A 26,461-nucleotide genomic window follows, 5' to 3' on the forward strand; every position below is an offset into this window, starting at 1 on the left:
GTATAGCAGCGCATAGTGAAGGTGGTTGGACTGGAAGGTTGCAACAGCTGGAGTGTGTATGGATCAAAGACATCAGATGTCTGCTGTGTGTGTGTAGTGTTCTCTTGGCAATGAAGCCCTAATTAGCCCTGCTAGAAGGGACGGAGAGGAAACATGCCAACCACACTTTTCAATTATCCTCAGATGATGACAGTAAGCTGTGTATGTGTGTGTATGAGTGTGTGTGTGTGTGTTGTTTGTTTATTTTACAGTACATAATCAAAGTGCTGAAAAACTGTACAGGGAATAATACTAATTAAAAAGCGCTATAAACTCCTCGAGGGCAAGGATAACCACAACTTAAATCCTTTCATCGCCATTGCTTAGTGGTACAGCAGTATTATCGAGGGTTGCAGTATGTTACATATTCCTATAGCACCTAAAGACAAATAATGTTTGGCTTCCACATATTCTCACACAACATATTCTCAATGCTGGACATTTGTAGGTTACAAAATGACCAGCTCAAGAATCAATTTCAGAACAAATCAAATCTCAGAAATGATTTGACAATCATCTTCTTTTGAAGTTGTCAGAGTTTCGGGATGATAGCTAGCTCAGGCTTGGGCACAGATGGCAAGCTCAGACACTTCTCTGATACCAGAAACACTGTAACTGTAACCAACGAACCTCCGCTGGTCTCTATGGAGCCTAATGGTGTTTCATATAGTCCCGAACATCGCTCTTCCCTCGCTGACGTGTAGAACTTTATCGCAGCGTTGTGTATAGCATCTAACAGCTGGCTTGTTTGAAGGTAGTTAAAAGACAGTTGTCAGAAACTAAAGCCCCAGGCCAGCGGTTGCTATAGCAACAGGACATATGTATAGCCCCCCATCCCACCCCCCAATCCCTCGTCACGCTGTGATCTTCTACTGCCAACACCGATCCAGTGCTGATGGTAAAAATAGAACAGTATCAGGGCATCCATATTTCATAGAGAACAGCCATGGACTAAAGTAGATTGCATCTCCGAGCGAATCCTCCTGAGGTTGTCTGGTTTTTAGATATTTAGTTTTTAAGATAATTTGTATTTCACAATGAAAAAGTTAGACAGAGATAAGTCTGCTGCTGAGTTTGCAAGTGCCCTCGAGAGCATTATTCTTAAACCGAATGCCCAAACTGAGCGGGGAGTGTGATTCTCTCATCATAGGGTTGAGGTTATGGCTGGGAAAACTACAGTGTAGGTGAAGAGTGATTGCAGAGGGATTGCAGAGAGTGCTGTGCTAAATTGATCCGGTGGTGTCAGTTATTGCTTGGAGGTGCTGCTCTCTGCATGCAGTCACACATAATGGCAGTGCGCTGCACACTGTATTATGAGCCACACAAGCAGCAGATACCTTATAAATGTTTAATCTCTAGATGGGGAAAGAAGAATGCACTGTGCAAATCTGCACTCTTCTTTTCTCAACATTTTAGATCTTTTTGTCAGTGGGTGTAGTCAGGTTCCAAAACAAAACCAGAATTCGGTGTTTGTTATTTACAGCAACACCTGCTATTTCTATTTTATCTTTATGTAACCGTAAACATGAGTTGTGAGACACATTTTTGCTCTTTAAAGGCCTTTAAAAAAGACAATAACATGGCTTTGGATTCTTGCCTTGATAGGCATTATTCATACTGTTATTTGTCATCTTTTCCCATTTTTTCCAAATATTGAGATATTTGGTGACCATTTTGTTTGGATTTATCACTCCCATATGCTTTAACGAAACAGAAATTGCACCTTTACCTCCTTAAAAACTGCCGGCAAGCCGTCATATTTGTTGCCCCACTAAACTTGACCTACTCCAGCCTCTGAAGAAGAGCCTCCTCCTCCTCCTCCCCAGAAGCTGTTTTAAGGCACTATGGAGCAACTTCTCACTCACCAACTGTGGTGATGTTTTCAGGCATTTTAGATACACTGGAAGCCTGTGTGAGTGATGTAACAGAACAACAGACTTCCCAATATCTCAATAATTCAGCAAGATGCCAAACACCAGTCTGAAGTATCAACTCCCAACAACACATGAATGACAAGCCTCACATACCACTGTATCAGTGTGGACTGACCGGAGTTGACAACATGCTTGATGGGACTGAAAAAGAGACTGACAGTATAGTAAAAGATACAAACACGTTCTGAATGCCATTTGAAACTCTTAAAGGCTTTAAGTTTACATTGTTTGAATGTCAGTATTTTTGTCTATGCCACTGACAGTTTTATAAAATCAGGAGATATTATTAGTGTGCTTATATTGGTAAATTAATCTATCCATAATACCCAAGAAGAAGCTCTTTTACACTGGGCACAACACTGATGCATTGATTCTTTTCTTGCCCAGTTTTGAATTTGTCAAATTCACAGAATGATAAAATGTGGAAAATTGAGTACGACGTGGACTGTGAGACATCCATTATCAACTGTCCCCTTTTTCTCATCAAAATACAGCCATTCACATCCCACGCTATAAATAATACAGGTTAGAGGGAAACTCATCAATGGCAACAGGTAAATCCATTGCCATAGTGCTACAGAGGACAAATAAATTATATTTATGGTGAAATCAATAGTTCTGGCACTAACTTATGTTGAAACTCAGCAGTATATTCTAGGTTACACAGGAGGTGGAAATATTGCTAAGCTCATCTGTAAAGTTCTATTTTCTGAACACCTATGGCTATATCCATAATTCATTTACTCTACCTCCATGGATTGTGGCTTTAAAGAGCATAGTTAACCTCCTCATGTATCATGTATCATATATCATGTTTCCCCTACATTAGTTGAAAGATAAAACACCCCCACTCACATCCAATCATCATCATGGCCACGGCAAAGATCTTCTCTCCGTCCGTAGTCGGGGCGATGTTTCCAAAGCCGATGCTGGTCAGGCTGGTCATGGTGAAGTATAAGGAAGTGATGTAGACCGAATCTTTGTTCGGGCCGCCCTCCCACTTCCCCGAACCGCTGGCGTTGAAGCGGTACGGCGTCCCCACCGTCTCGGCCAGTATGTAGAGCCAGCTGTCCACACGCACAATATTGGTTTCTTCATCAATAACCTCGTAATCGCCAATGCTGTACCTGATGTGCGGAGAGGGAAACAAAAGGTCAGAGGTGGCGCTCTAAACCGGGCCGTTACCTGGATTGTGTGGAGTGGAATCAGAGCAAAATTGGTTGTGAATGTGTTGGTCTGAATTTGTGTGTCACTCTAAATTATTCAGAGTTGTAAATATGTTATGATGTAAACATAAAAGGACATATAAAAAGGACAAATAGGTGTTAAGTATCAAGTTTCATGAGCAAATTTATCTTGTTTTTATGTCCCGCCACCATGGCACACGCAGGATATTATGTCATCATGGTGGTGTCTGTCCGTCTGTGTGTGTGTGTGTGTGTGTAGACACATTGTTGTGAACACAATAAATCAAGAACAATACATGATGGGTAGAGTAGATGATCTGATTAGTTTTGGAGCAACTTGCTGCATGAATCTGCATATTAATGAGGAAAAACGCATCTATCTATCTATCTATCTATCTATCTATCTATCTATCTATCTATCTATCTGTCTATCTATCTATCTATCTATCTATCTATCTATCTATCTATCTATCTGTCTATCTATCTATCTATCTATCTATCTATCTATCTATCTATCTATCTATTGACAAACACAGTATAATGATACTGTGTTTATATGTTTAAGTAGCTCCAACCTAAAATGTCATATATTTTTTCTTAAATTGTTTTGTCAATTGTAAGCCTAGTTACATGAATTAATAATGGAAATCCTCATCAGTGTACATGTACTGAACTGTATAGGGAAGTTGTTGGGATAGGGGGGGCTGTTTGGTGAATGTCAACTTGTAAAACTAATGAATAGACTAATAAGAAAATGTCTTGACATGAACCGTACCAAATGCAGGCTAGCCAGTGAGCGGCCAGTCCAAAAACACACACCAGCAGGACCAGCACAGCCGCCCCGTACTCGATGTAGTGGTCCAGTTTGCGGGCGACCCGACCCAAACGGAGCAGCCGGACCACCTTGAGTGAGCTGAACAGACTGCTAATCCCCTGAAAGAGGGACAAGAGAGGAGACACAGAGAGGCAGATGTCAGAAACGATACAGTGACCTTGGCATCAACAGTAGATAAAACATCAAGCCTTTAGACAAAGAATCATATTCATATCCACTTCCATTTTGATTTTTGATTTTTTTTGAATAGCTATACTTGAAGTTGTGCTGTCAGTTCATATCATTTGAAGAGAATGTTATACAACATCTGAAAGTACATTTGAAATAGGATATATACTGTTTTTAACCATGAATGTATACAACCAACAAGGATACAGTCTTTAAATAATGAAATAATGAAATAATGATTTTGAAAACACTGGTCATGTTAAAAAACTGGACTTACATAGTTCTTCATCTGAAGGATTGATATGTAAGTTCCAATATACAGTAGGTTAAAAAAAAAGTTAGTTTTTTTATTGTTTACTTAATAGGAATGAAATGAACATGTAGTAGCCCTTATGGGGCTATCATCTCTATATCAGTATGAGGTGACAATAGTTTAATAGCAATTATTTCACAAAAATTGTTTCCTGTTCTAGATCATATTTGTTTCAACTTTTATCCAAAAGCGTTCAAAATGATCAGAGATTTGTTCAGTGCTAATTATCAATGATAAGGATTATCATTGATAAAATGACACACTCCTCTCTTTTGCTCCTTTGCTTGCTCAGGGCCTGACCTACGAGTCAAATATTAATAAAAAAATCTATATATAACTGTATCGATATAAGCCACATTACATCAGAGTGCTGTGAAGAACAGCTACAAAAGCCCTTTGAAAAGCTTTGTAAAGAACCAATATGAGCTGTACACGAATCAAAGTTAAAACAATGGTACAATGCACAAGGGGTTCATCTACTGTATTATATAATCAATGGATTTTAAATATGTGATACTGTGATATGATCACAAGTAGATAGAAGTAGATAGTAAATAATTAACTTATCTGTTGGATGGGGTTTACAGCAGCCCCCTCATCTGCTATTTTATGAATGATGCAATTATCAAATGGCACAGAATTCAAAGGAAAGCTCTTTGTTCCGCTTTGCCATTGCAGGTAGATTTACACCAACCTGCCAACCTCAAAACATTGATTTGATCATTTGATTTGATTGTTTTGCTTTTTGTTTTTTTTTACCAAACTGACCCTTTAAAATGATCAAATTATTAAACTTCAGACCATTTTTGGACCAGGTTTTATGTTTCTAGCCTGCCACAATGATAAATAATTGCAACAAGTAAAAAGTGTATTTCATTGACAATACACTCCATGTTCTTTGTGCACAAGATGGCATTTTTAGAGGGATCAACTCAAAATCTGTACATTTTGATGTCCTTTCATATGTATTTGAGGGAAACCTTGGTTGATAGGTTTTAATATAGGTATAGCTTAGATAGTTATATTACATTACAAAGCTATTTTTTGGGTGAGTGTTAAGGTAGTCTTGATTGGCAATGATCCAGAATAACGTATTTGTTATCGTCTTAACGACCTTAACAGGTCTCGTGCTGATTTCACACACTCCTGTGCAATGTAATGCAATTTTACAACTTATAGTGGTTACATAACCCGCAGCTAAATGTCTACTCAGCTGTACTGTATATTGAAACTCCCACTCAGTGATAAATTCAAAGAGACAATGGCAATCACAGACAAGTCAGTGTGCTTTGCTGTTTGTGAGTGTACAGGATTTCTCTTCTGTGGCGCTGGTATTGTGTGGGGGGATATTGATCTTGCTAATGTGCTGTGGTGTGCAACCAGAGTACAACTGCAGCACTTGGTGTCACTTGATCCGATCTTGCTGCCAGCCAGACACCTCAGCTTCTCTAAAATCAATTTACAGACCTGAGCTCCCAACTCTATTCAATTAACTGTGCAATCATGGATCTGCATTTCAGTTCTATTTGCAAAACTCTATAAATCCAATTTGGGGAAAAAAAATGTCATGATTGAATATTTCTAAAATACAGTCTGTAAATGGGTCATTATTTAGTCAAATGAGGACTTGAATTATCTACTATCCTATAAAAAGTACCATTATTTGCTTTAATTTTGTATGATCAATAATTATGTTAGTAGGTGTCACTTTTTTATCTCATTTTGGAATGTTGTTTTTTTACCACTTCTTTGACATAATTGACCAATAGTAAGTCTGGAGTTAAACATAACTGGCAACCTTTTGCTATATTTCCCTTAATATGCTCTTAAGGGTTAAGTTGAACAACTTAAATTATCACAATATTACAATAAAACCTAATTAATTTAAACTTCTTAATTTAAACTTCATCCCCAAAAATACCTTAGTTGACCAAATGAACCAAAATGAAGAAAATATGCTGTGATATGAAAACGGGGCATGAGTAGCACATGGAAAGGTGCGTAAACGAAAGAGGTGGTGCATATAATGAACAGCGTACAATGTCTGAAAACAGCTTCATGACACATTTTCCTTCCTTCCTAATAATGCATGCAGTTGTTTTCAGTTAAAAATGGCGATCCCTGGATGACTTTTATTTTGAAATTTTCACTCTATAAACTGAGTGTTCCAATGCTGCAGTATGTCACAAATGACACAGAATTATATAAACATCTAATGAAAATTGACATGAGGATTTAATCAGTATTCATGGTTGTGTCATGCAGCTGTTATGACAGCTGTTCATTATCAAATATTAGTAAAACACACAACCAAAAAGGTGCAAACTACTGGCAATGATAAGCTATAGAAAAAGAAATAGTCACACACACCTTACATTTGCTGTGAAATTATATTTCACCAATATTTCAGCTATTGCGCTTTCATCAAGCACTATAGCTGAAACGTTGGTGCGTAAACAAATCAAATCAAGTCACAGGAAAAGTAAGGAGTGTGCCACTATTTCTTTTTCTATAATGAAGCTGTTGTTCAGGCACGATGAACCAGATAAACCAGAGTTTATGTAAAAGGTTAGTCAGGTGTGCATGTGTGTGTACCAGTAACAGTGGGCAAATGGCTGTTACGCAATCTGCTGGAATAATAATATTGATCAATATCGTATTCTGATCAAACTGAAGCCTACTTGAGTGACAGCTCGGTGGTTCCAATTCTTCGCATCACGTCCCATGCATGAAAACAGGCAGAAGAGGAAGGGGCCATGCAAACAGAAAAGAGGAATGAAAAAGAAGGAAAAAAAAACAGAAGTGAGAGAGGAGACACTTGATCAGTAGTAAGCGATGAATTCATAGATGAGAAAATCAATATTAAATAAAGGTGTCAAACGAAAACAACACAACAATTCATGTAAAAATGTTATTTGTAAAGCATGTGCAGTCCAATGCAGGATCGAGCATGCACTGAAAACTCAGTCACTTGTGTCACTCTATTTCTGTCACTTGTCCCCTAAAGAGCTTTTTACCAAACACATACTGTCAAGTATTTGGATGGCCACACACTTGTTTTGTTTTCATGCTTTCATTATTTTGAATGTGGAAAAAATAAGGTTAAATCAGTCTTGAATCGACATGATCCTGCCATAGAGCTTTAACATTGCCAAGAATAACTTCCTCGGTCGTTTCTATTTACTGATCTTCCCTTCCCTATTTGGAAATCTGTTGGGGAAAACAGCCATCAAAGTTATTCATGTCAGTCGTTAAGGTCTGTAGCAGGAGCATGATGTATCAGCGCTGCTTTAATAACACAGACAATTGTTTACTTGCTCTCATTTACCCCTGCCATGTACTGCCTCAAAGCAATTTGGAGCAAATTGGAGTCACTGAGTTCTCATAGAGACACACAGAGAGACTATTCTGCAGCTGGAAGGTCACAGCTTTGATGTCGGTTTACAACCACAGCCAGTGTGTCCATCGTCCATCAAAGTGACAGTCTCCTCTTGAACCTCACAATAATTGCGCCATTTCCCATCCAAAATAATGTGTATGGAGTATGAAGCTCACTGCACAGCGCACAATTCACCGCGCGCAAACTAAACACGACATGCCTGACGGTTAATGAATAATGCTTCATCACAGCGGCTCCAAATGCCAAAACGCTCTTGTTTTTCCCTCCTCCTGACCCCTGGCTACTTCTGCTCCGGCCACTTGAACTTGTCAGCATTTAGGATGCTGAAACGTTGAAAGACTAGAATGGACCAAAATGCTGCACCTGCAAATACAAGTCGGCGCTCGCTGGCCACTGCCCACAAACAAGCATTACCACAGCAGTTCATCGTGCCTTGTATGTGCTAGCAGACAGAGAGAACATACACGCTGCTGCCACTGTGTGACACATTGGGCCTTTAAGTGCTATCACAGCATTTTACACACACGTGCTGTCGCAAAAACACGTACTCTCACTCGCAGGCACACGCACACACACACACATCCTGAGACAAAACGCATTAAAGCACACATACAGGCACACACACACACACATACACACAATGATCCATAGATATAATGAAAACTGGCGAGCACAGGGCCCTGAGGCTACATTTAATCAATGTGTGTGTGTGTGTGTGTGTGTGTGTGTGTGTGTGCTGGAAGTATAAAAACCAATGATCTCCAGGAACATTTGGGCATGATACAGTAGCTCCAGTTGTACCTCAGAGAGAGAACTGACTTTCAATCAGACACAGCTGCAGATACACACACATTATTATTTTGTTATTTTGTGAATAGTAAATTCAATTTCAAATTTCATCAGCAAAGCACACATGTTAAACACATCCAGTTGGTCCTCGCTGTGCTGTCTGAGAGAACAGCAGCATACAAGAAAATAGAGACTGTCCACACTACTCAGCAAGAGAGCACAGAATTTCAACATATAATAGCAGCTTATAATGAACCGTCCATATAAGTAGATCGTAAAACAGTAATTCGTCCCTGAGCTGTCCATAGCTCAAAATAAGAAAAGGTGACCCGCTCTAAATGCTTGGATATGATATAGTTTGAATCACGGCTCACGCTTTGCCATGATTCAATCCTTCTGTCAGCTTTCGTAAGCTGTTCATGCAATAGTTGTGTCATTTGTCTCGAAACCATCACTCATCTCCGTCACCCCCGCCTTGATTCAGAGCCTCTGCATCACAAACAACTCGCCTTCCCCAGATTCAATTGGGCCAATTATTTCAGGATCCTGCGATAGGACTCAAAGCTGCGCTGTACAGGAGAAACACCCCTCATTAGGGTTTAACATCTACGAATCCACAAACAAGCATTTTATTATGCACTTTCCAACACCTTTTTTTAGAGTCAGTACACAGAATATTAACCAGTAAACAGGATCGGATGTAATTATTAAACTAGGTTCAGTGCCTACATGGAAACCTGGCAAAGACGTTATAGGATCTTATATTTACTCACACACACACATCATATTAGGACTCTAGGATTTGTGAACTTCCCCTTTAATGACCAGAGCTGAACAGGCAGAGAACAACAACTCTGTAATTGTAAACACCAGTAAGTATTCGCTCATATTTACAGTAAAGTCAAGTTGTCTGTTAAAATTTTAGACTCTAATATAAGAGAGAATGTGCACCTTCGTCTTTGTGGAATAAGACTCAGCCATTCACAAACATATATGGTGGATGAGCATGCGTGCAATAAATGCCAACACGACTGCGAGTACTCCTGCATGAATTGTTTATTTCCATTTGTCTACTGGAGGGTGAATGCTCCTTAACACCGTAATTATTAGCACTACTAGTCCAAGTCAAGGGACCAAAATCATTTTTTTCTGAATAAAACAGTTTCCTTGCTGTTTCACAACATAGTTCACGATAGATTAGACCTGACCCCCATTGACTTACTTAATTATTTCTGCTTCTAATGCTTCAATAACCAAAACACAGGTGCAAGTGGTTTTCTGGGCGGACTGAAAGGATTTCCTGTTCACGATCAAACAAATTGGCTTCTCAAAAACATGAGCTGCCCTTTTAAAGCCTTTAAATCACACCACGAAACACCAAAAACAGACCATCCTGAGTCTCATGATGCCCAGAAAAATGCCACACTAACCTCGTCCACGTTCTCGAAGGCGTTGATGACGTCGTACGGCAGGCAGGACAGCAGGTCGATGACGAACCAGGTCTTCAGGTAGTTCATTCGGATCAGCTTCGGGTCTGAGATGACTTCGCCGGCGGGTCCCACGAAAGTCGTGTGGAAGTTCAGAACGATGTCCACCAAGAAGATGACGTCCACGATGCTGTCCACCACCAGCCACGTCACGTTGTTCTGCTTGGTCTTGAAGGAGACGTTGTACGGCACCATGATGGCCGTGTAGAAGGTGAGGATGAGGATGACCCAGTCCCAGGTGGTCTTGAAGAGGCAGTAGTGCAGGATGATGTGAGGAGGGGTCTTGGGGGTCTCCTGCTTGTACTGAGGTAGGATATCTGAGCCGAGCTGCAGCACCTGCCAAAGATTTCGACGTTTCAGCAAAACTTAAGAAAACCAACAGATATACAGCGGAGGCCAAAAATACCTCAGGGCTTGAGTTCTGTCCTCACCTGCTCCGAGGCAGAAATGTGCTGTGTAACTCTTAAATGTTGAGTTGGTCTAAAAGACTCTCCTAGTTCACTGTCTGGAACAATTTGTCAGTGCCAAAAGTTTGCGCCCTATTACACCTGTCTTTTCCATTCATTTATCACATGCAAATTACATGCATACAGAGTCTTAAATCTAATGTCTCTGAGGAAAAGCCCCTGACAGAATCAATGACTAATGCGCCATTTTTCCAGCTAAAGTTATTAATATAATCATTTATACAGAATATGACACATCTTCTTTGAACATATGCTAATTCTCGCTAAATAAAATATGGAATAAAAATCGCATATCCATACCCATACCTCAGCTAAGCGGGAGTGCTTGTGGACATTCTCCCCTTTGTGGACTGTGGGCTGCAGCTGTTGTAATACTCCTCTACTGCTGGTCAGGGCGCGAGTCAGACGGGCAAACTTCCCCCAGCCTGAGGACAAACACATATTTCAACGTGTCACATGATGATTTTAGACACTGGGCTGTTTTCTGGTATATTTGGTGAGTACTAGGTTTTCCAGCTTGGGGAAAGTGCGGACAGAGTCACAGAACCAGGGTCTAAAAATGTAATTCAGGTATGAATGCACAATATTCAGTTTTGCTATACATTTGTTCAGTATTCAACAATTGCACAACAGTTCATAACAAGGCCATCGTGCCTGGATTATCGGCTGGGCATGCAGGGCACGAAGAAAAATAATAACAATTTTAAAAAGCCCCAGGTTTGCGTTGGGATAAATTTGGAATATTTCACTGATTTTAGCTGGAATATGTGTCCGTGTTGGTAAAATTAAAATTGAAAAGGCCCCTGACTGCAGGGTACCAGACACAACCAAGCTATTACTATGAGATTGCTTGGGCTACCGCCATTTCTAGTCTGCCAATACTGTTATGGGGCCTTTATAACCACAGTCCCTACTCTCTATTAATGCAGTAGGGGCCCATGCTAGTTATTGATGCTTTATGTAATCTACAGCTGCTGTAAAAGAGGCGGCCCAAACTTCAGTCTTTACTGATGTGAGGGACTTTAGCACAGTTCTACCTGTTGATGCAGGGGATTGAACTACAAACTCAGTTTTGAATTAATTCCACATCCTGTTCATATTGTAAGCGTTGATTTGTAGTTGCTCTCTTACACATATTTACATACTATCTTGGCTAAAACAGTTATACGATGAGCATTTTTTAGTGCTGTGTGCCCAACCTATCTGATGGCTGGTTAATTGACTGAGTCGGTACTTGATGGGGCAGATGCACAATGCACAGGGTCGAATGATGATCGCTGGCAGTTTTGTTTGCACTCTGCATTTTAGATAAAGCCTAATGTTGCCTCTACTCTTTCTCATTTCATAACCTTTGTATGAAATGTTTTAGCATTTCATAAAAAGGTTTATACAGGCCAAAGTTTAAGCATGATCAGCCACATGATATACAGGCACTTTTGAATGTAGATCCACTGAGTTTCATATTTTATTGTACATATTTATTTCAAACTGAAAGGTGAGCAATATTAAAGTACATGTTTTTTTTTCCATTTAAACCACTGTGGGACTTGTATTGTTTTTGTATTGTTTTCAGTTGGCAGCTTCAGAAAGATATCCTTCCCGACAGAAGATGTGATGTTCAATAAATACTGTTTAAGTTTCATTTGCTGAGTCAAACCTTTGGAAGAATCATCCTCGATGGGCTGTTTAAAGGCTGTGATGTCGCTGAATGTGCAAAGAAACAGGACCACTTTCTCTTGTTCATTGCGAATGGGAGCAATTTTCACAAAAAACCAAACAGGCGTCCCTGAAAGAAAAATAGAAAAAAAAAAGAAAGAAAAACATTTATTGATCTACATCATGTGACTATTTTAGAGGAGATGACATTGAATAAATAATAGCATTGTGTATAATTGTATAATCCATATTGTATAGTGCGAGTGGAAAGTGGAATTGTACTGGGCTTTCAAAACTTTCCATGTAACACCTGCAAGCAGAGGAAGGTTACACCTGCAAGTGGAAACAAATACTGCACCACATTTTGCTAGGAAAGATTTCTCTGGTCTGGCTCTCAACCAATTAGTACATTTCTACAGATGTAGAAATGTTCTGGGCTGCCTTTGAACTCTGCTGTATGTTACAGAGCCTCTGAATATATTTGCATGACAAGAGATTGGAAAAATCGCATCTTTCTATTTCTTCACATATGGCAACGCTACTTACTGTTCTTCTTGTACATTAGTATTTCAAATGAATTCATCTCATAGTTCTCAAATGTTAGTCGCACTTTCTCCGTCGTGTCCTTGTCTGTGAGCTCCCCATACATGAAACTGGAAAACACAAAGGGAAATAACATTGTGAATTTTTAATGGACATTGGCATAATGGAAAAGCACAGACATTCTTGCGCTACAGAAAGACTGCTGAGCAAAGCTTGAATGTGTGAATATTTCAATAATTCCTCTGCCAAGTTTTCCCTGGGTAAGATAATGGTATTTTGTTTTGTTTTCAGATTTCTTTGACATCACCGTTTCAGGTCACCATGTTAAACTCCCAGATCAGGTCCCCTGTTTCCCTCTTTTGCATCCCACATTCTTTAGAAAAAATGCTCAGGACTTGAAATAACTGTACATTCCTCCACAACAAAACGCTAGCAGCATTTTACAGGTACAACGAAACTGTGAGGACCTCCGTGTGCAAAAGCATACTGTAGAATTAGGCTGTATGAAATTAGAGTAGAAGTAGATTGATGCTCATTTAAATATACCATGAAGGCACAAAAAGATAAATGTTTCCCAATGCCTAATAAGCTACATGCAAAGTACCTCGCAAAAACAAATTAAACCTGAAGAGGGGTCAAGCCACCGTGAGCACATTTACCCACGCTGCAGAGACATTCATCTCACTTTGCTTGTTACTGCCACCCTTAGTAGCAGCCTGTTCCAGCATGATCTAAATATAACTCTGGAGTTTGTTATGAAATACAAAAGGAAGGCTAAATTTAATGAGACTACATTCTGACGCTGCAGAGAGTGTTCAGAGCGCCGCTTGATGTAATATCACTGATGAGTGTCCCCTCTCACAGCCAGGAGGAACGACAGTCTCACACCGTCTTTCTTCACAGAAAATACTTTCTTTTTTAATGATTTTTCAATTGACTTACCATACAAATGCTAAAAAATACAATCCCACAGGTTTGCCATTGCATGTATATTATGATCAACTAGAGATAAATGCATGCATGCTTGAAGCGACATAGAGCAACACACACACACACACGCACACACACACACACACACACACACACAGAAACCAAGAAGAACATCTTTCACTAAGATGGTGACAACATCTTTGATCAACAGCTATAAAACACATTTTATGTTTAGGCAATCTTCAAAATCGCCAAACATCTATATTGTGTGATTTATAAAAAATATATATATATGATTTAAGGCTTCATCATGAGGCTCATAAAGATATCTCTTTCACAGAAAATGAATCTGCACCTGGCCAGTCCCACATGAAATGGTTCAAATAATGTGGAAGTAAACAAAAATGTGGGAAAAGCTTTTGAAAAAAAAAAAAAAAAAATCTTGAAAACCAAATGGACGAACAGCAGGAAAAGATGAAAAGACACAGTATTGTTTGAAGCCGAGTAAATGGGGGTCGCAATACAGAACAGCACTTTCGGAGGATTTGAAGAATAGTTTAAGCCTTTTGAAAGTATCACTGCTATACAAAATTTGGTGTAGAATTATGCAGATGTTTTTGGCATCTTGTAGATCAGGGAAATGATGTTGATTCTTTCAGAGTCATACATCAATTTACTAGAATCAATCTTTTCAGGATGTACACAGAAAAAAAGCTGCTGCACACCAAATATTTCTATACAAACAGAAGAATATTTTCCACTGGATCTTGAATAACACTCAGAAGATTTTAGGACTGTTTTTCTTACAAAACACAAGGCTCCACTGCCTAAAAATAAACCCAAAATAAATTGTTACACTCTCTATTCAATATTTGAATTGGCATGGGTTCTAAAGCTTATGTTTAGGGACCCAAAGGCCTAAATCAGTAATAGCCGCAGTGCTGGCTGTGACAGACACCATCTCCCACAACAGACACCATCTCCCACTCTTTTGAAATCTGGCAGTACCAAGTGTTTCCGTGTGATTTAGTGGTTGTTGATATGCTTATTCAGGCATAATGAACAAGACAGAAGTCCAAAAATGGTTTACTTAAATGGGAATAGTACTCAGTGTAAGAATTCCTACATGTTATTCCTATTTGTGAAAATAACCAGGGACACTGCATGGGTCCACAACATCAGTCTTTCATCCAATGACTAGCTCCAGTCTTTACAACTTGATTACATCATATATTTATGCCTTAGTTCTCTGGTTTCTGGCTTTGCAAGAGAAATATTCATGTGTTATGGACTATCTTAGACCATAAGAACACCATATATGAATTCTAATAGTGAGTGGTTTTCTCCTCTCAGCAGAATATAGTGTGCTTTTTGAGTTTACTATCCATACATCCCCGTCCTGTTCATTTTCTTGCTGTTCATACAGGTCCGAGTCATGGGGGGCAGCAGGGCAAGCAGAGCCGCCCAGACCTTCTTTTCTCCAGCAGCTTCCTCCAGCTCCTCCTGGCAGATCCTCAGGCTCTTCCCAGGCCAGCTGGGAGATGAAGGCCCTCCAACGACTCCTGGGTCCGCCCGGGGTCTCCTCCCAGTCAGCCAGGCCCGGTACACCTCTACAGAGAGGAGGCTGAGGGGCATCGTTACCGGCTGCCCACACCACCTCAACTGGCTCCTCTCGATGTGGAGGAGCAGCAGCTCAACTCTGCGCTCCTCATCCTGTCCCACAGAGAGTGAGCCCAGCAACCCCATGAGGAGAAACCTCATTTTGGCCATCTGTATCCACACTTTCGTTCTGTAGGTCACTACCCAAAGCTCTTCACCATAGTTGAGGTTTGGAACGAAGATCGGTAAATGGAGGGCTTTTTTTGCGGCTCTTTGTAGTTTTCAGTTACAGGTTTTAAGAAACTTAAAAAAAAAAATCCAACCCTATAATAAGCACTTCTTATAATCATCTTGTAATGTTCTGTCTATTTTTCTCTTTGTGTCTTTGTTTTGTTCTGTTAATTTATTATTTTTATCTCTGTTTTTCTTTTACATTCTTTGATTTACCTGTACAGCACCTTGTAACGTTGGTTTAGAAAGGCGTTATACAAATAAAGTTTACTTACTTACTCACTCTCTTTACTACCACAATCCGATGTAATGCCCACATTATTACAGCTGCTGCCCCAAACCGGCAGTCAATCTCACGATCCGTTTATAAAATCAATAGTTAACATGTTTTTGCTGTACTGCTAAGGTGATGTTAACTCCTGCATGAACTCCTCCACTCTCTCTGATAGATGATGAAATCTGAAGACCCTGCACATGTGCAATTGTGGCAAAACTGCAAATTAAACACATTTTACTTTGAGATAACACGATGTAAAACCACTGCAAATCTCCAATTACAGTACTTAGCTAACAAGCAATCCAACAACCCATGTAAAAGCACTCTCTGACCAGAGTATTGGGCTAGAAAGACTTTGATTATCTCAGCTTGGCCAGCGAAGGTGAAGCTCATCCAGATTAATGACACAGCCTCAAACAGGGAAGACCACAAAGAGGCAGACAGTTCAACTTCACACACATGTAGACCAGGTCCAAATCAAGTGAATGAGCTGCTCTTCTGTTTAATGCAGTAAATATCATTAGAGTGCATGTTATAGCAGGGCATATGCAACCATAAGAAGGTCTTGGGAAGTCACTGAGTCATTTCTTCAGTCTACTATTGCAAAATATCTGTCACAAGAAGTTCTAGTTGTTTTCCAGGTGGACAAAGAATTCATCTGTGACAACTGCAAAATGTAGTTTGTAAATTCGGGGTGGAGGAAAACAAAAAGCCCAATTATTATTCATTATTATGAAGTTTTACCTGTTCCATATATTCTTGCCACTACTATAACTTACTGTCATGTTTCATTAAAAATGACAGATATCACAGATATCTGGTTTATCAATAAATTGATCAACAAATATCAAGACACAAACAACATTATCCACCATTAGAATCTGTGAATATTCATATAACAAACATCTCACCTCCTTTACTTTTAACGAATATTAGTTAAGTTGCAAGATTAACTTGCATGTTTTATTCTAACACATTTTTAACACATTTTTTAACACATTTATTCAAACACACACAAGCATCCAGTTGCCTACCTGCAGGTGCTGCTTTTCTGCATGACTTCAGCCCTGTGGTACCCCGACAACTTGCAGAAACCATCATTGCTGTAGACAATGGGCCAGTCCACTATCTGAGCATTTCCGAGGACAAAGTTGGTATCTGTTTAAAATTAAAGGGGAAAGAAGAGGCCAAACACTTGAGGGGTTACAGTACACCGTAACAACATCAACAATCTACAAATAATTAAGCAACATAGTTTTGGTGGGGAAAAGGTTGATGCCAATTGCATTTTATCTCAGTCAAAACCAAGGATTTGGGGGAAATGCAATTGAAAAATTATGAAATGGAGAAACAGTTATTCAAGAATGACAAGACAATGCAAATGTGAGAGCAAAAATGTCATTTGACAAGTTTTAAATGATTGTAAACTGAGCACTGCTACATACCGCTACACATCTTTCATTGCAACAAACTAGAGTCGAGTGCATTCTGAATCTTGTTTACTGGCAACCTGCCCATCTTGCCTGCTGTATAGCTGAGCTACAAAATCATCAGTACTCACGTTTCTGAAGTGTCTGCCCTTGAACATTCCTTCAGTTTTTATTTGTAGTGCAAATATTGGTGCAGTTATTCTGAGAAATGGACAAAATATCTCATCCAATATTAAGAGCCCATTATGTGTGTACGAGTCTGGCTTTTGCTGGAAAAGTGCACATGCATCTCCTTCATGGATTCTCAAAATGAATCTTGATATGCAATACTGAAGTGGGAAACAATTTTGTGGGGCAGTAGTTTGCCCATATTGGCCTTTTATTAAATATCTGATAGTGGCCACTTGTGTCATGCGGTGCTGGTATGATGGAGGTTCCTTCCTGACCACAGCTACAAAAAACAGCCTGGAAAACTTGACATGGACGTTCATTTTCTTTCTTTCGCTTATTTTCACGTAATTGTTCAGTTGTTTCTTTGTAAATTAATTCCTCTGTTAAAGGCAGTAATGTATGCCACAGTTTCCTCTACCATTAAAGGTGCAGTGGGTCACCCTGCCTTAAAGAGCTGCTAACCCACTTCATTTTATTAGTCTGGATTTCAATGGAGATTTTTAGTGTCCATGATGGTCTAAATGCTGTTTTCAGAGGCTTTTAATTACCGGTAATACTTTTGATAAGTTGATGTGAAATGCAATGATCAGATTTAAAGGCATTGAATAGGACAGGTTAGCTGATGATGAGAATTGTAAAAAAAAAAAAAAATCTCACATTAGTGCCTTGAAGGAAAGTTTTCACAGCAAGTCTTAAAGCAATCCACCAAGCTAAGCATAATAAACTATAACAACGTGAGGACAGAGGGGTGAAAGAGCGGGAAAAGGAATTCAAAACACATGACTGCACAGTGACACATGGTGACCGACATTTCTATGATCACATCACAATAAAACACACTGAAATGACAACTATAAGCACATGAGACTGTCGACACAACATGATTGCACAAGACGTTCCATGCCAACGTGTTATTTTACAATGATCAGATGCGTGTTAATACTGTGGAAAAGTAGAAGTCATTAACCCTATGATTGTTAATATCCCTGGGATTGTTAATTTACTATTGTGTGGTGACCAAAACATTCTGAAAAATCTCAGCAAGCCTAATGAATTAGTGCTTTGTAAATTAACAGCATTTGGTATAGAACATTTAGTGATACACTACAAAGAGAGAGGGATATTAGAGAGAAAGAAAACATAGGCAGCACTCCAAACTATACTGTATAGTACCTGTCTGTCTATGTGACAGTGTCCAAACTGAAAATGTTAAAAAACAGAAAAGAAGGGTTAACAAATAACAGTGAGAAACATCCTTGAATGTCAGACAAAAAAAGATGGGAAGTGTCAACCAAAAAAGTGACACAACTGGTTACGATGCTGCTGTGATCCCAGCGATCGTCACAGTGCCGCTCTAACCTGAAGAAATGCTACCTCAAAGCATCCTGGGAAGAGGGGAGACGGGGGTCTGACCATGTGACGTTGGGCCTTTTCTATTGCTGTCTGCGGGTTTCTATTGCTGTCTTTGGGAGGAGCTTGATAATATTAACCACCAATTCATAGATGTGTGAAGTTGAGATATACAATGTTTTTATTGTACTTAACACTGTTGCTAAGCATCTTTTTCTGCCATTAGGGAAATTTGAATAGCAATTTTTTGCTGATTTATTCAGACCATGGACTGCAGATTATCATTGAAGTTAAGGCTGCTGGGCCAAAAGGTCACTGGTCCAAGTCCCCAGAGTAAGATACTATAGACTGGGCTGCTGTAAATTAAAGGACTACTTCACTTTACATCACTACTATAATGTACCTTTAAAGACAGAAAATAATCTATGCATAAACAGAATTAACATGTCTTGTATGTTATTCCTTTTATTTTGGACAGTTAAGCTAAGCTGGTGAATTATTGGACATAAATAGATTAATCTAAACTAGAAACAAGAGAGACAACATTGTAATCTTGGACTGTGTCATCAACATGTAGCATGGTGCTGCTCCATTGACAATGAATGAATGAGAGACCAACGTAACGTTATATAAAATGAATAAAGCTAATTTTTGATGTACAAGCAAAAAACCTCTGATGCCCCCCCCCCCCCCCCCTCTCAGAAGCAGCTCCCTCTCAGTGGCATCACAGATTATAGTCTTGGCTCTTTTGTTTCTAGCTTTAGGGGAGATTTACTGCTGGCTAATCCATACTAGACCGCCCAAGGTCACAGGAATAACATATGCACATTTTTAGAGTGGATTTTCCCTTTTAAAACACACCTTAGAGACCCAGATAGATACCACACATCTAAAGAAAGCCTTGTTCTGAAGAACTGGGTGTCACCTTTTCTGAACAAATTCTTCCCTTGTGTCATAACACATTTTTAATGTAGATATTTACAACAGGGGCAGGCTGACACAGCAGCCTAAGGAGCACACACACACACACACACACACACACACACACACACACACACACACACAAAATGCTGTATGTTTGGATCTGGCTCACGGCCTGCTGTCAAGTGTCATACTTCTCCTGTCTTTCCTGTCACTTCCTACTGAATCCAAGAATACAGAAAGGCCAGGGGATTATATTAAAAATGTGTTGACCACAAATGCATGTGGATTATCTAAACTCTTCAAAACTAAAGCCATGACACCCATGTCCAGTTCTTAAAAATAAGATTTTCTTCAGACAGTTTTGAGGATTTTAGTTTTCAGGAGTGGAAAATAGTCTCCAGAGCTGGACGACACACATGAATGAGCCAAAATGACTTCCATTTGTCTGACAGAATAAATTGCAGATTTACTGTTTGACTGGTTAACAAACAGGAAGGTGAATCTTCCCTTGTTTTGTTGCTAAGTGGTTAAAACTAAGAGGCCTGGTGTGTGTGTATGCATACATACAAACATGATCAAACGAGGCTGGATAAAAGCCATAAATTGCTACCCAAGGAAATGATCAGTCATCAGTTTTACCATTATACATCAAAATCTCCTATGGTGAAATGGTCATTTGGTTGGTTTGCCTGTGGTTTAGTGTCCATATAACTGGAGATGAGGTGATGCTGCCAAGTTTCAGGGGATAATGTCCCATTAGTGTAGTTTTAAAAGATTTTTTAGAAATACAAATAAGAAAAGGCACTACAGTCTCAATTGGACAGCTGGAGGTTGGGTTTGACAACAGTAAGGTTGGTCTTTAAACTGCACTTAATGGTAATATTAACTTACAAAATCACAAGGCACTGAATAGGCTATTGCTTGACTTCAAACAATACCAGAGAATAAGAGTTTAATTTCCAACCAATCTGTAGCTTGGTGGGGAGAATGGTGGTAAATAATAAAAAAAATGTATGAGAGAGATCAGCGGAAGGCCTGCTGATTCCTGTTTAGGCAGAACATTAACGACACTGCTGTATTTAGACTTTCATTTTGCACTGATCTCTGCAGGCTTTACTGAAGAACAATCATCTGCTTTCATAATTACACTTCGCTTGAAATAACCTGTACACTACTGAACCCCCAAGTGTCCCTGAAATCACCATAATATTCCTATAAAGACTTCCAGCATAGTGTGAGTCTGGTAATCAATGGTGAATCTTTAGGCTGGTAACCTTAACGTACTTTGTGGTATTTGCATTGCCTACGCTTTCACTAATTCTCCAATATGGACTCGACTAGGGGCTTTGCTGTAATATTTTAAACATTTTTAAATGCATAAGATTACTATTGTTCTTTTTCGTAATGGAACTGCGCATTTCAAGCAACAATGTTTTTTCAAGTCAAAGGTTTTTACTCTAACAGGATTTAGGCAAAATAAGTGCATACACTAAAACTTTTAAATGTATGGAAAGGCGGCCATTCTATCACAATTAACCTGCTTCAATTTCAACTCATTAGCCTAACGAGTAGATTGCCTTTATTAGACATCGGGTAGTTAATAAGTTTCTACAACAGGCTAGGCTATTTTTTGTTGTCTCAAAGCTTCATATGCAAAATAAGCCTAACCCTTACCGTTCGACCGTCTGACAATATTCTCCAAAAAAGTATTCTGAGGGGCCACAAGTCCCCTCCGACCCCCCGCCATGCTGCCGCTTCACTCAGTCCTCTGCGGGGAAATCTTACTCCTAAACCTCTGACCGTCACTCCGGCCGTTCGTCTTCATGGTCTCCCCTGTTTGGAGACGTTGCACGGGGTTCTTGGTGAGGGGCTGTCTGCCTGGTTGTTAACCTCAGCCCAGAGTGGGAAAGTGGTGCGGTGCGGTGCGGTGTGGTGCGGTGCGGTGCGTTGGCGCCTCTACGCACCTCAGCATCCAGGAGAGGAAAACGACGCCTGAGCGCACTGAGGTCTGCTCAGGAGGGGCTGGGGCTCCGCGGCCGCGCTGCTCCGAAACATCAACTATTAGAAACACGTGAAGCGCCATCTGCTGCACATGCAGTAACGTTACATATACTGTAGGTCCAGTTGTCAACTTCGTTGTCTGTACACTGATGGAAAATTCAGCGTCCTTGCCCAAACCAAAAAATACATAAACTCACTATTGAGCACCACAGACTGTGTCCGCATAGTAAAGTGTCATTTGTCTATTTACTGCATCTCTAGACTATACTCTTAAACCCAACTCTGAGATGAACTCTAACCCAGACATTGAATACGTATAGACTACTTTTTACAGTATTGTTGAGTATCCTGAAACTCAGTAGATTTTTAGTGACACATTATAGTCACTTGATAAGAAGTTGAGTATCTGCATTGGACTATCCAAATAAAGTGTGACAATTTGCGGTATCAGAGTTAGAATTGTCATATACAGTACATGTCTTGTGTGAACTAAGCAGACACAAACCAAGGCTTGCATTGGAGTCTCAAAGCACTGTGCTCTACGCATCACTGAGCCCTAGACTCCCAATAGCCTTTCCAGTGACAAACAGCTACTGTACAGCATAGCCCATTATCTCAAACATTCAGTGCTATTCTAAAATATAGTCAATTCAGATAACAGAATTACGAACATGGCCTTAATGTAAAATTTCATGACAATTTTCACAACAAAGTCAGAAGCTTCCATGACCTAAAAAAACCCCCCCATATTCCATCCTGGTTTGTTAATGTTGTTTTTCAGCTCTAAAAAGTAAAAAATAAGTAAACAGTCTGGTTTCCACTACAGCTGGACTTGCTGTGAAGAAAAACAGCTTAAAGTCACGATCTAATGCAATAAATGTATAAAACAGGTTGTAAAGTACAATCTGGTATATTCCTGTGAAGTGACACATTTGTAAAATTCCCTGATATTCTCCAACTTCACCAACTCCGGAGAATTTATCAAATTTCGTGACTTTACCTATCTGGAATAAACCTCTCAAAATTCCATGATATGCCAGAAATTCCATGATTTATGAAATAAGTACCCACATATTGGGTATAACATATTAATCACTTTTTAGCCAAAGGAACTTTTACTAAATATATAGAGTGTTTACACTCCCACTGAGGGGGCAGTCGGATTCAATCTCAGTGACACAGAACCACAAATAAAATGTTTACCGTTTTTCTTTTAATATAGTGACACAGCTGAAAATAAAATAGAGTCAACGGTGGACTTGATTCATAATTTATCAAGGTATCTTTCCAGCTTAGATACACAGACCCATCGCACATCAATTTACAAACAAACGCGAGCTTGTCTACATACATAGACAAATTACACAGCCATGACAAATGAAATAAAGCATTACAAAGACAGTCTCTGCATGTCGATCAAAGTAAGCTTTTCCATTGCTCGCATTAACTTGACCATGTCTTGGTGGTTTTGAGGTGATTCAGGTGGTCCGTTATGTACTTGTGTTCTGGAAAGTTGCAGAATTTGCTCTCCTTGAACTTGAGCCAGTCCTGGGCTCTGCGCTCGGCGGCGTGGCCGCACTCCTGCTCCTGACTCATGTACGGCCGGCTGATCCAGTACTCGTTCTCAGCCTCGCGCTCCAGATGCTTCAGCGTGTTGCGTTTCATCTGCCAGGTAATGGGTCGTGGGCGGCGGTACTTTCCGATCCACTGCTTCCCCGGGATGCCTTTCCGCAGCAGGACCAGGGTGAGGAACATGGCGGCAAGTTACTTCTGGAATGGCGCAGAGTAGCACAATAACAAGAGTTGAGTGAAAACAGCGATGCCAGTGGTATTGTTCATGCCATGTTTGTGTTTACGTAAATGGGCAGAGATTCACTGTATCTCCCATGACTTTTGGTGACATTTTTTATGATCATGAACATGTCAGGCGAGGGATTCTCAAATTTTTTCATGCCGAAGACCTTTAAAATCACTCAGACTGAGGATCCCTATTTTTCGCTGCAGGGACCCTCATCAGAAACTGTTATTTTTAGAAATAATTGTGTGCAGTATTGAGTCTATGCTGCAGGTATAGACACTTGAGTGTCTTGAGTGTAAGTTTGAAACCTATGAATCACACAGCACTTGTTATACATTCTCTCCTTGTCTTCAATCATCTTACCAGTGTTAAACCACTGTCTTATTCATGCTACTTTACTTGCTTAATAGTTTTCATTTTGTGCATTTACACTAGTTTGAAGAAAAAAAAAATGACAGTACAGTACTGTTATTACTGCACTGTTAGAAAAATGCAACATTATTTCATCCTGCAAAACAAAATAAACCCATTCAAAGAAAACTATGGCATGATTATGTTTGAAAATCAAATGTTGAAACCAATCCATCGTAGTGCTGATGATTGGTTTCTAGTCAAACTAAATGATTCTATAGTTTACTGTTGGAACCTTTCAGAATACAATAGAGTAATGAATCCAGTACCCAAACAAACAGTCTAGGAGAGCACTGTATTTTAAAAATGTTAAAAAGGGGACACCATAGAATATTACCACTGTAGTATGTCGAGTCTGTGTCGAGGTGTGTTCATCAGTGAAATCACCTGGTGTAGTGTTTGGTTGGAATGAAAACCTGCAGACTGTTGGCCCTCCATAGCACATGGTTTGAACCCGTCATTTTAATGGTCGATCTAATCCGACTGTTCCCAATCTTGGTCCTTGGGACCCAGAGTACTGCTGGTTTCCTATCCTATCAGGTAGTTTATTGTAGTTAATTGTACTCACCTGGCATCCCAGGTGTAAAATAGTCCCTGATTAGATGGCTACAATGAAAACCAACAGAGCTTTGCTCCAGGAGGTCCAGGATTGGAAAACCACTGATCTAGTCCTTGGTTTCTAGATTTGGCAAAGGTCACGATGAGCTGTCCTATGTCCAGTAGCATATGAATATATATATGTGTGTCTTAAATTCATTAGTGCTCCTCAAATCTTTACAATCAGTTAGAAGCAACTGTTGTGAGGTTAGATGCATTGCAGACTGTATGATTCTCATCCATCTGTGGATGGTGAGGTTTTTGACCAAGCAGAGAATCTATGATTCTCGTCTGCCTTAGGCAGTGAGATCTGACATAAATATCAGATCAAGAGTAGAATCAGGAAGGACAGGGGAAAAGAAAATTAAAGAAAAACATATGGGTTCACTCACAATGTGCATCTAAACGTGGGAGTATTTATGTTCTTTTATCTTTCTATTTTACTTGATTTGATTCTTTTAATGCAATGCATTTTGCTTGTTCTTTTATATGAATTTTATCTTTTTATCTGTCTTTTATCTGCCTTTTATTGATATAAAGCACTTTGAGCTGCATGTTGTGTATGAAAGGTGCTATACAAATAAAGGTTATTATTATTAGTGCTTGGGTTTTTCTGTTTAAGATTTCACTTAGGTTTTTTTTTTTCCTCCTAATTTAAGGATTACATTTAAGGACGTTGCAATAAACATCTCAAACCGATTCCTTAAGTTAGGGAAAATGCGGAGTGGTTTCCCACATAGGCTAAGTTACTACCTGAAATACGTTGTCACGGTTGCCATGGTAACAGTAAACCTTCTACACTAGCTTGCTGCTGCGCTGACAAGCCAGCGAGCTAACGTTGTTTTTAACCATATGACAGACCAAAAAGTTTAACTAACCGGTAAACTTAATCTCTCATCAGCTGTTGACTGACGCTCTTCAATGAAAATAAACTCAGCTAGAGTTACCGCTCTTCGATAAGATCTAAAGATGCTTGTAAAGGTACATTCAGTGTTTCTCCTCTATTTCGTTTGTGAATCCGATAAATCTGTGCAACAGGAAATATTTAGGAAAGATTTTAGGAAAATAATTAAATCAAGGTGCTTTGTGGAATCGGTAAGGTTTCTATCTAAAACACTACATCTCTGCTTCTATGTTTATGCAAAATAGACAGATGAACGTTAGCTCCAGTTCATGATCTGCTCGTCTTCCTGGCGAAACCTAGCGTCAGCGCCTGGATACAAGTTAAACCCACGTTGACAAATTTACGAGGATTTACATAAGGTCCGAAAATCAACACACTGACAACGATAACTATACCCCAAAGTCATCGCGGCAGATCTAATTTATGCAAAATCCTTAATTATTTCATTTAGCAAAAGTAAACTAACCAGCAATGTTAGCTAAGTTCACACATAAGCTAACATTAGCGCTAGCTAGCTGTACTGACCAAGGGCAGCATGAAAGAGTCGCATTCGGAATTGCTGACAAAAATAACTTGCAAAGTAACAGAGTTGTTCTTTACCTCACCTTCGCACTATGATTGATTGGTTCACTTTCCGCACACCCGATGAAAAACGCTAGGAAACCGACAATATAGGACAACCCAAATGAAAAACGTGAGTTAGAGTCAACGGGGTCGAGCCGGAGTGTCATTATACTTCCGGTCTCTTCTACGGCGCAGGGGAGGGATCAAAATAGGCGTTATTCAAAGAGAAAAATGATTCTTAAGGCAGCTGGCTTGTAACTGCCATTGCCGTTTCATACTCTGCGCACACTGCGCCACAAGTCTTGCATCAAGTAGACAGTACTACAATGCATTTGAATCATTATCAGTTTATTATCGGTTTTTTTTTTGGAGTGTAATTAACTTGTTGCTTGATATCAACGCCACTTCCTCGCTACTTCCTCGCTATTTCCTCGCTGCCTCGGGGTTTGTGTACAA

At 39.6% G+C, this 26,461-nt stretch overlaps 2 protein-coding genes across 5 annotated transcripts in view; both read right to left on the reverse strand.

Moving 5' to 3' along the window:
• Window positions 1–21,477, reverse strand: part of LOC139911089 (voltage-gated delayed rectifier potassium channel KCNH1-like) — a 33,235-nt gene extending 11,758 nt beyond the window's left edge. The window contains exons 1-9 of one of the 2 annotated variants that reach the window (XM_071898579.2): window positions 21,405–21,477; window positions 16,890–17,013; window positions 12,822–12,928; window positions 12,277–12,405; window positions 10,926–11,044; window positions 10,096–10,488; window positions 7,158–7,184; window positions 3,936–4,093; window positions 2,829–3,100 (exon numbers count right to left, since the gene is read on the reverse strand). In XM_071898579.2, coding sequence (XP_071754680.1) covers window positions 2,829–3,100; window positions 3,936–4,093; window positions 7,158–7,184; window positions 10,096–10,488; window positions 10,926–11,044; window positions 12,277–12,405; window positions 12,822–12,928; window positions 16,890–17,013; window positions 21,405–21,477 — 1,402 coding nt within the window. The remainder of the gene's footprint in view (window positions 1–2,828; window positions 3,101–3,935; window positions 4,094–7,157; window positions 7,185–10,095; window positions 10,489–10,925; window positions 11,045–12,276; window positions 12,406–12,821; window positions 12,929–16,889; window positions 17,014–21,404) is intronic. The other variant, XM_071898580.2, reaches the window with a different exon arrangement.
• Window positions 21,478–22,924: 1,447 nt separating this feature from the next.
• Window positions 22,925–26,183, reverse strand: mrpl57 (mitochondrial ribosomal protein L57). Of its 3 annotated transcripts, none has more exons than XM_071898594.2 (2): window positions 26,047–26,183; window positions 22,925–23,501 (listed from the first exon to the last, which is right to left on the reverse strand). In XM_071898594.2, exon 2 carries the CDS (start codon window positions 23,484–23,486, stop codon window positions 23,175–23,177), a length of 312 nt encoding a protein of 103 aa, XP_071754695.1. In that variant the 5' UTR covers window positions 23,487–23,501; window positions 26,047–26,183; the 3' UTR covers window positions 22,925–23,174. The 3 variants fall into 3 exon arrangements, with proteins under 3 accessions (XP_071754695.1, XP_071754696.1, XP_071754697.1); XM_071898595.2 differs by having other exon boundaries at window positions 26,042–26,183; XM_071898596.2 differs by lacking the exon at window positions 26,047–26,183 and adding an exon at window positions 25,416–25,558.
• Window positions 26,184–26,461: the final 278 nt, after the last annotated feature.

Source organism: Centroberyx gerrardi, chromosome 15 (genome assembly GCF_048128805.1).
Source record: "Centroberyx gerrardi isolate f3 chromosome 15, fCenGer3.hap1.cur.20231027, whole genome shotgun sequence".
Lineage (NCBI taxonomy): Eukaryota > Metazoa > Chordata > Actinopteri > Beryciformes > Berycidae > Centroberyx > Centroberyx gerrardi.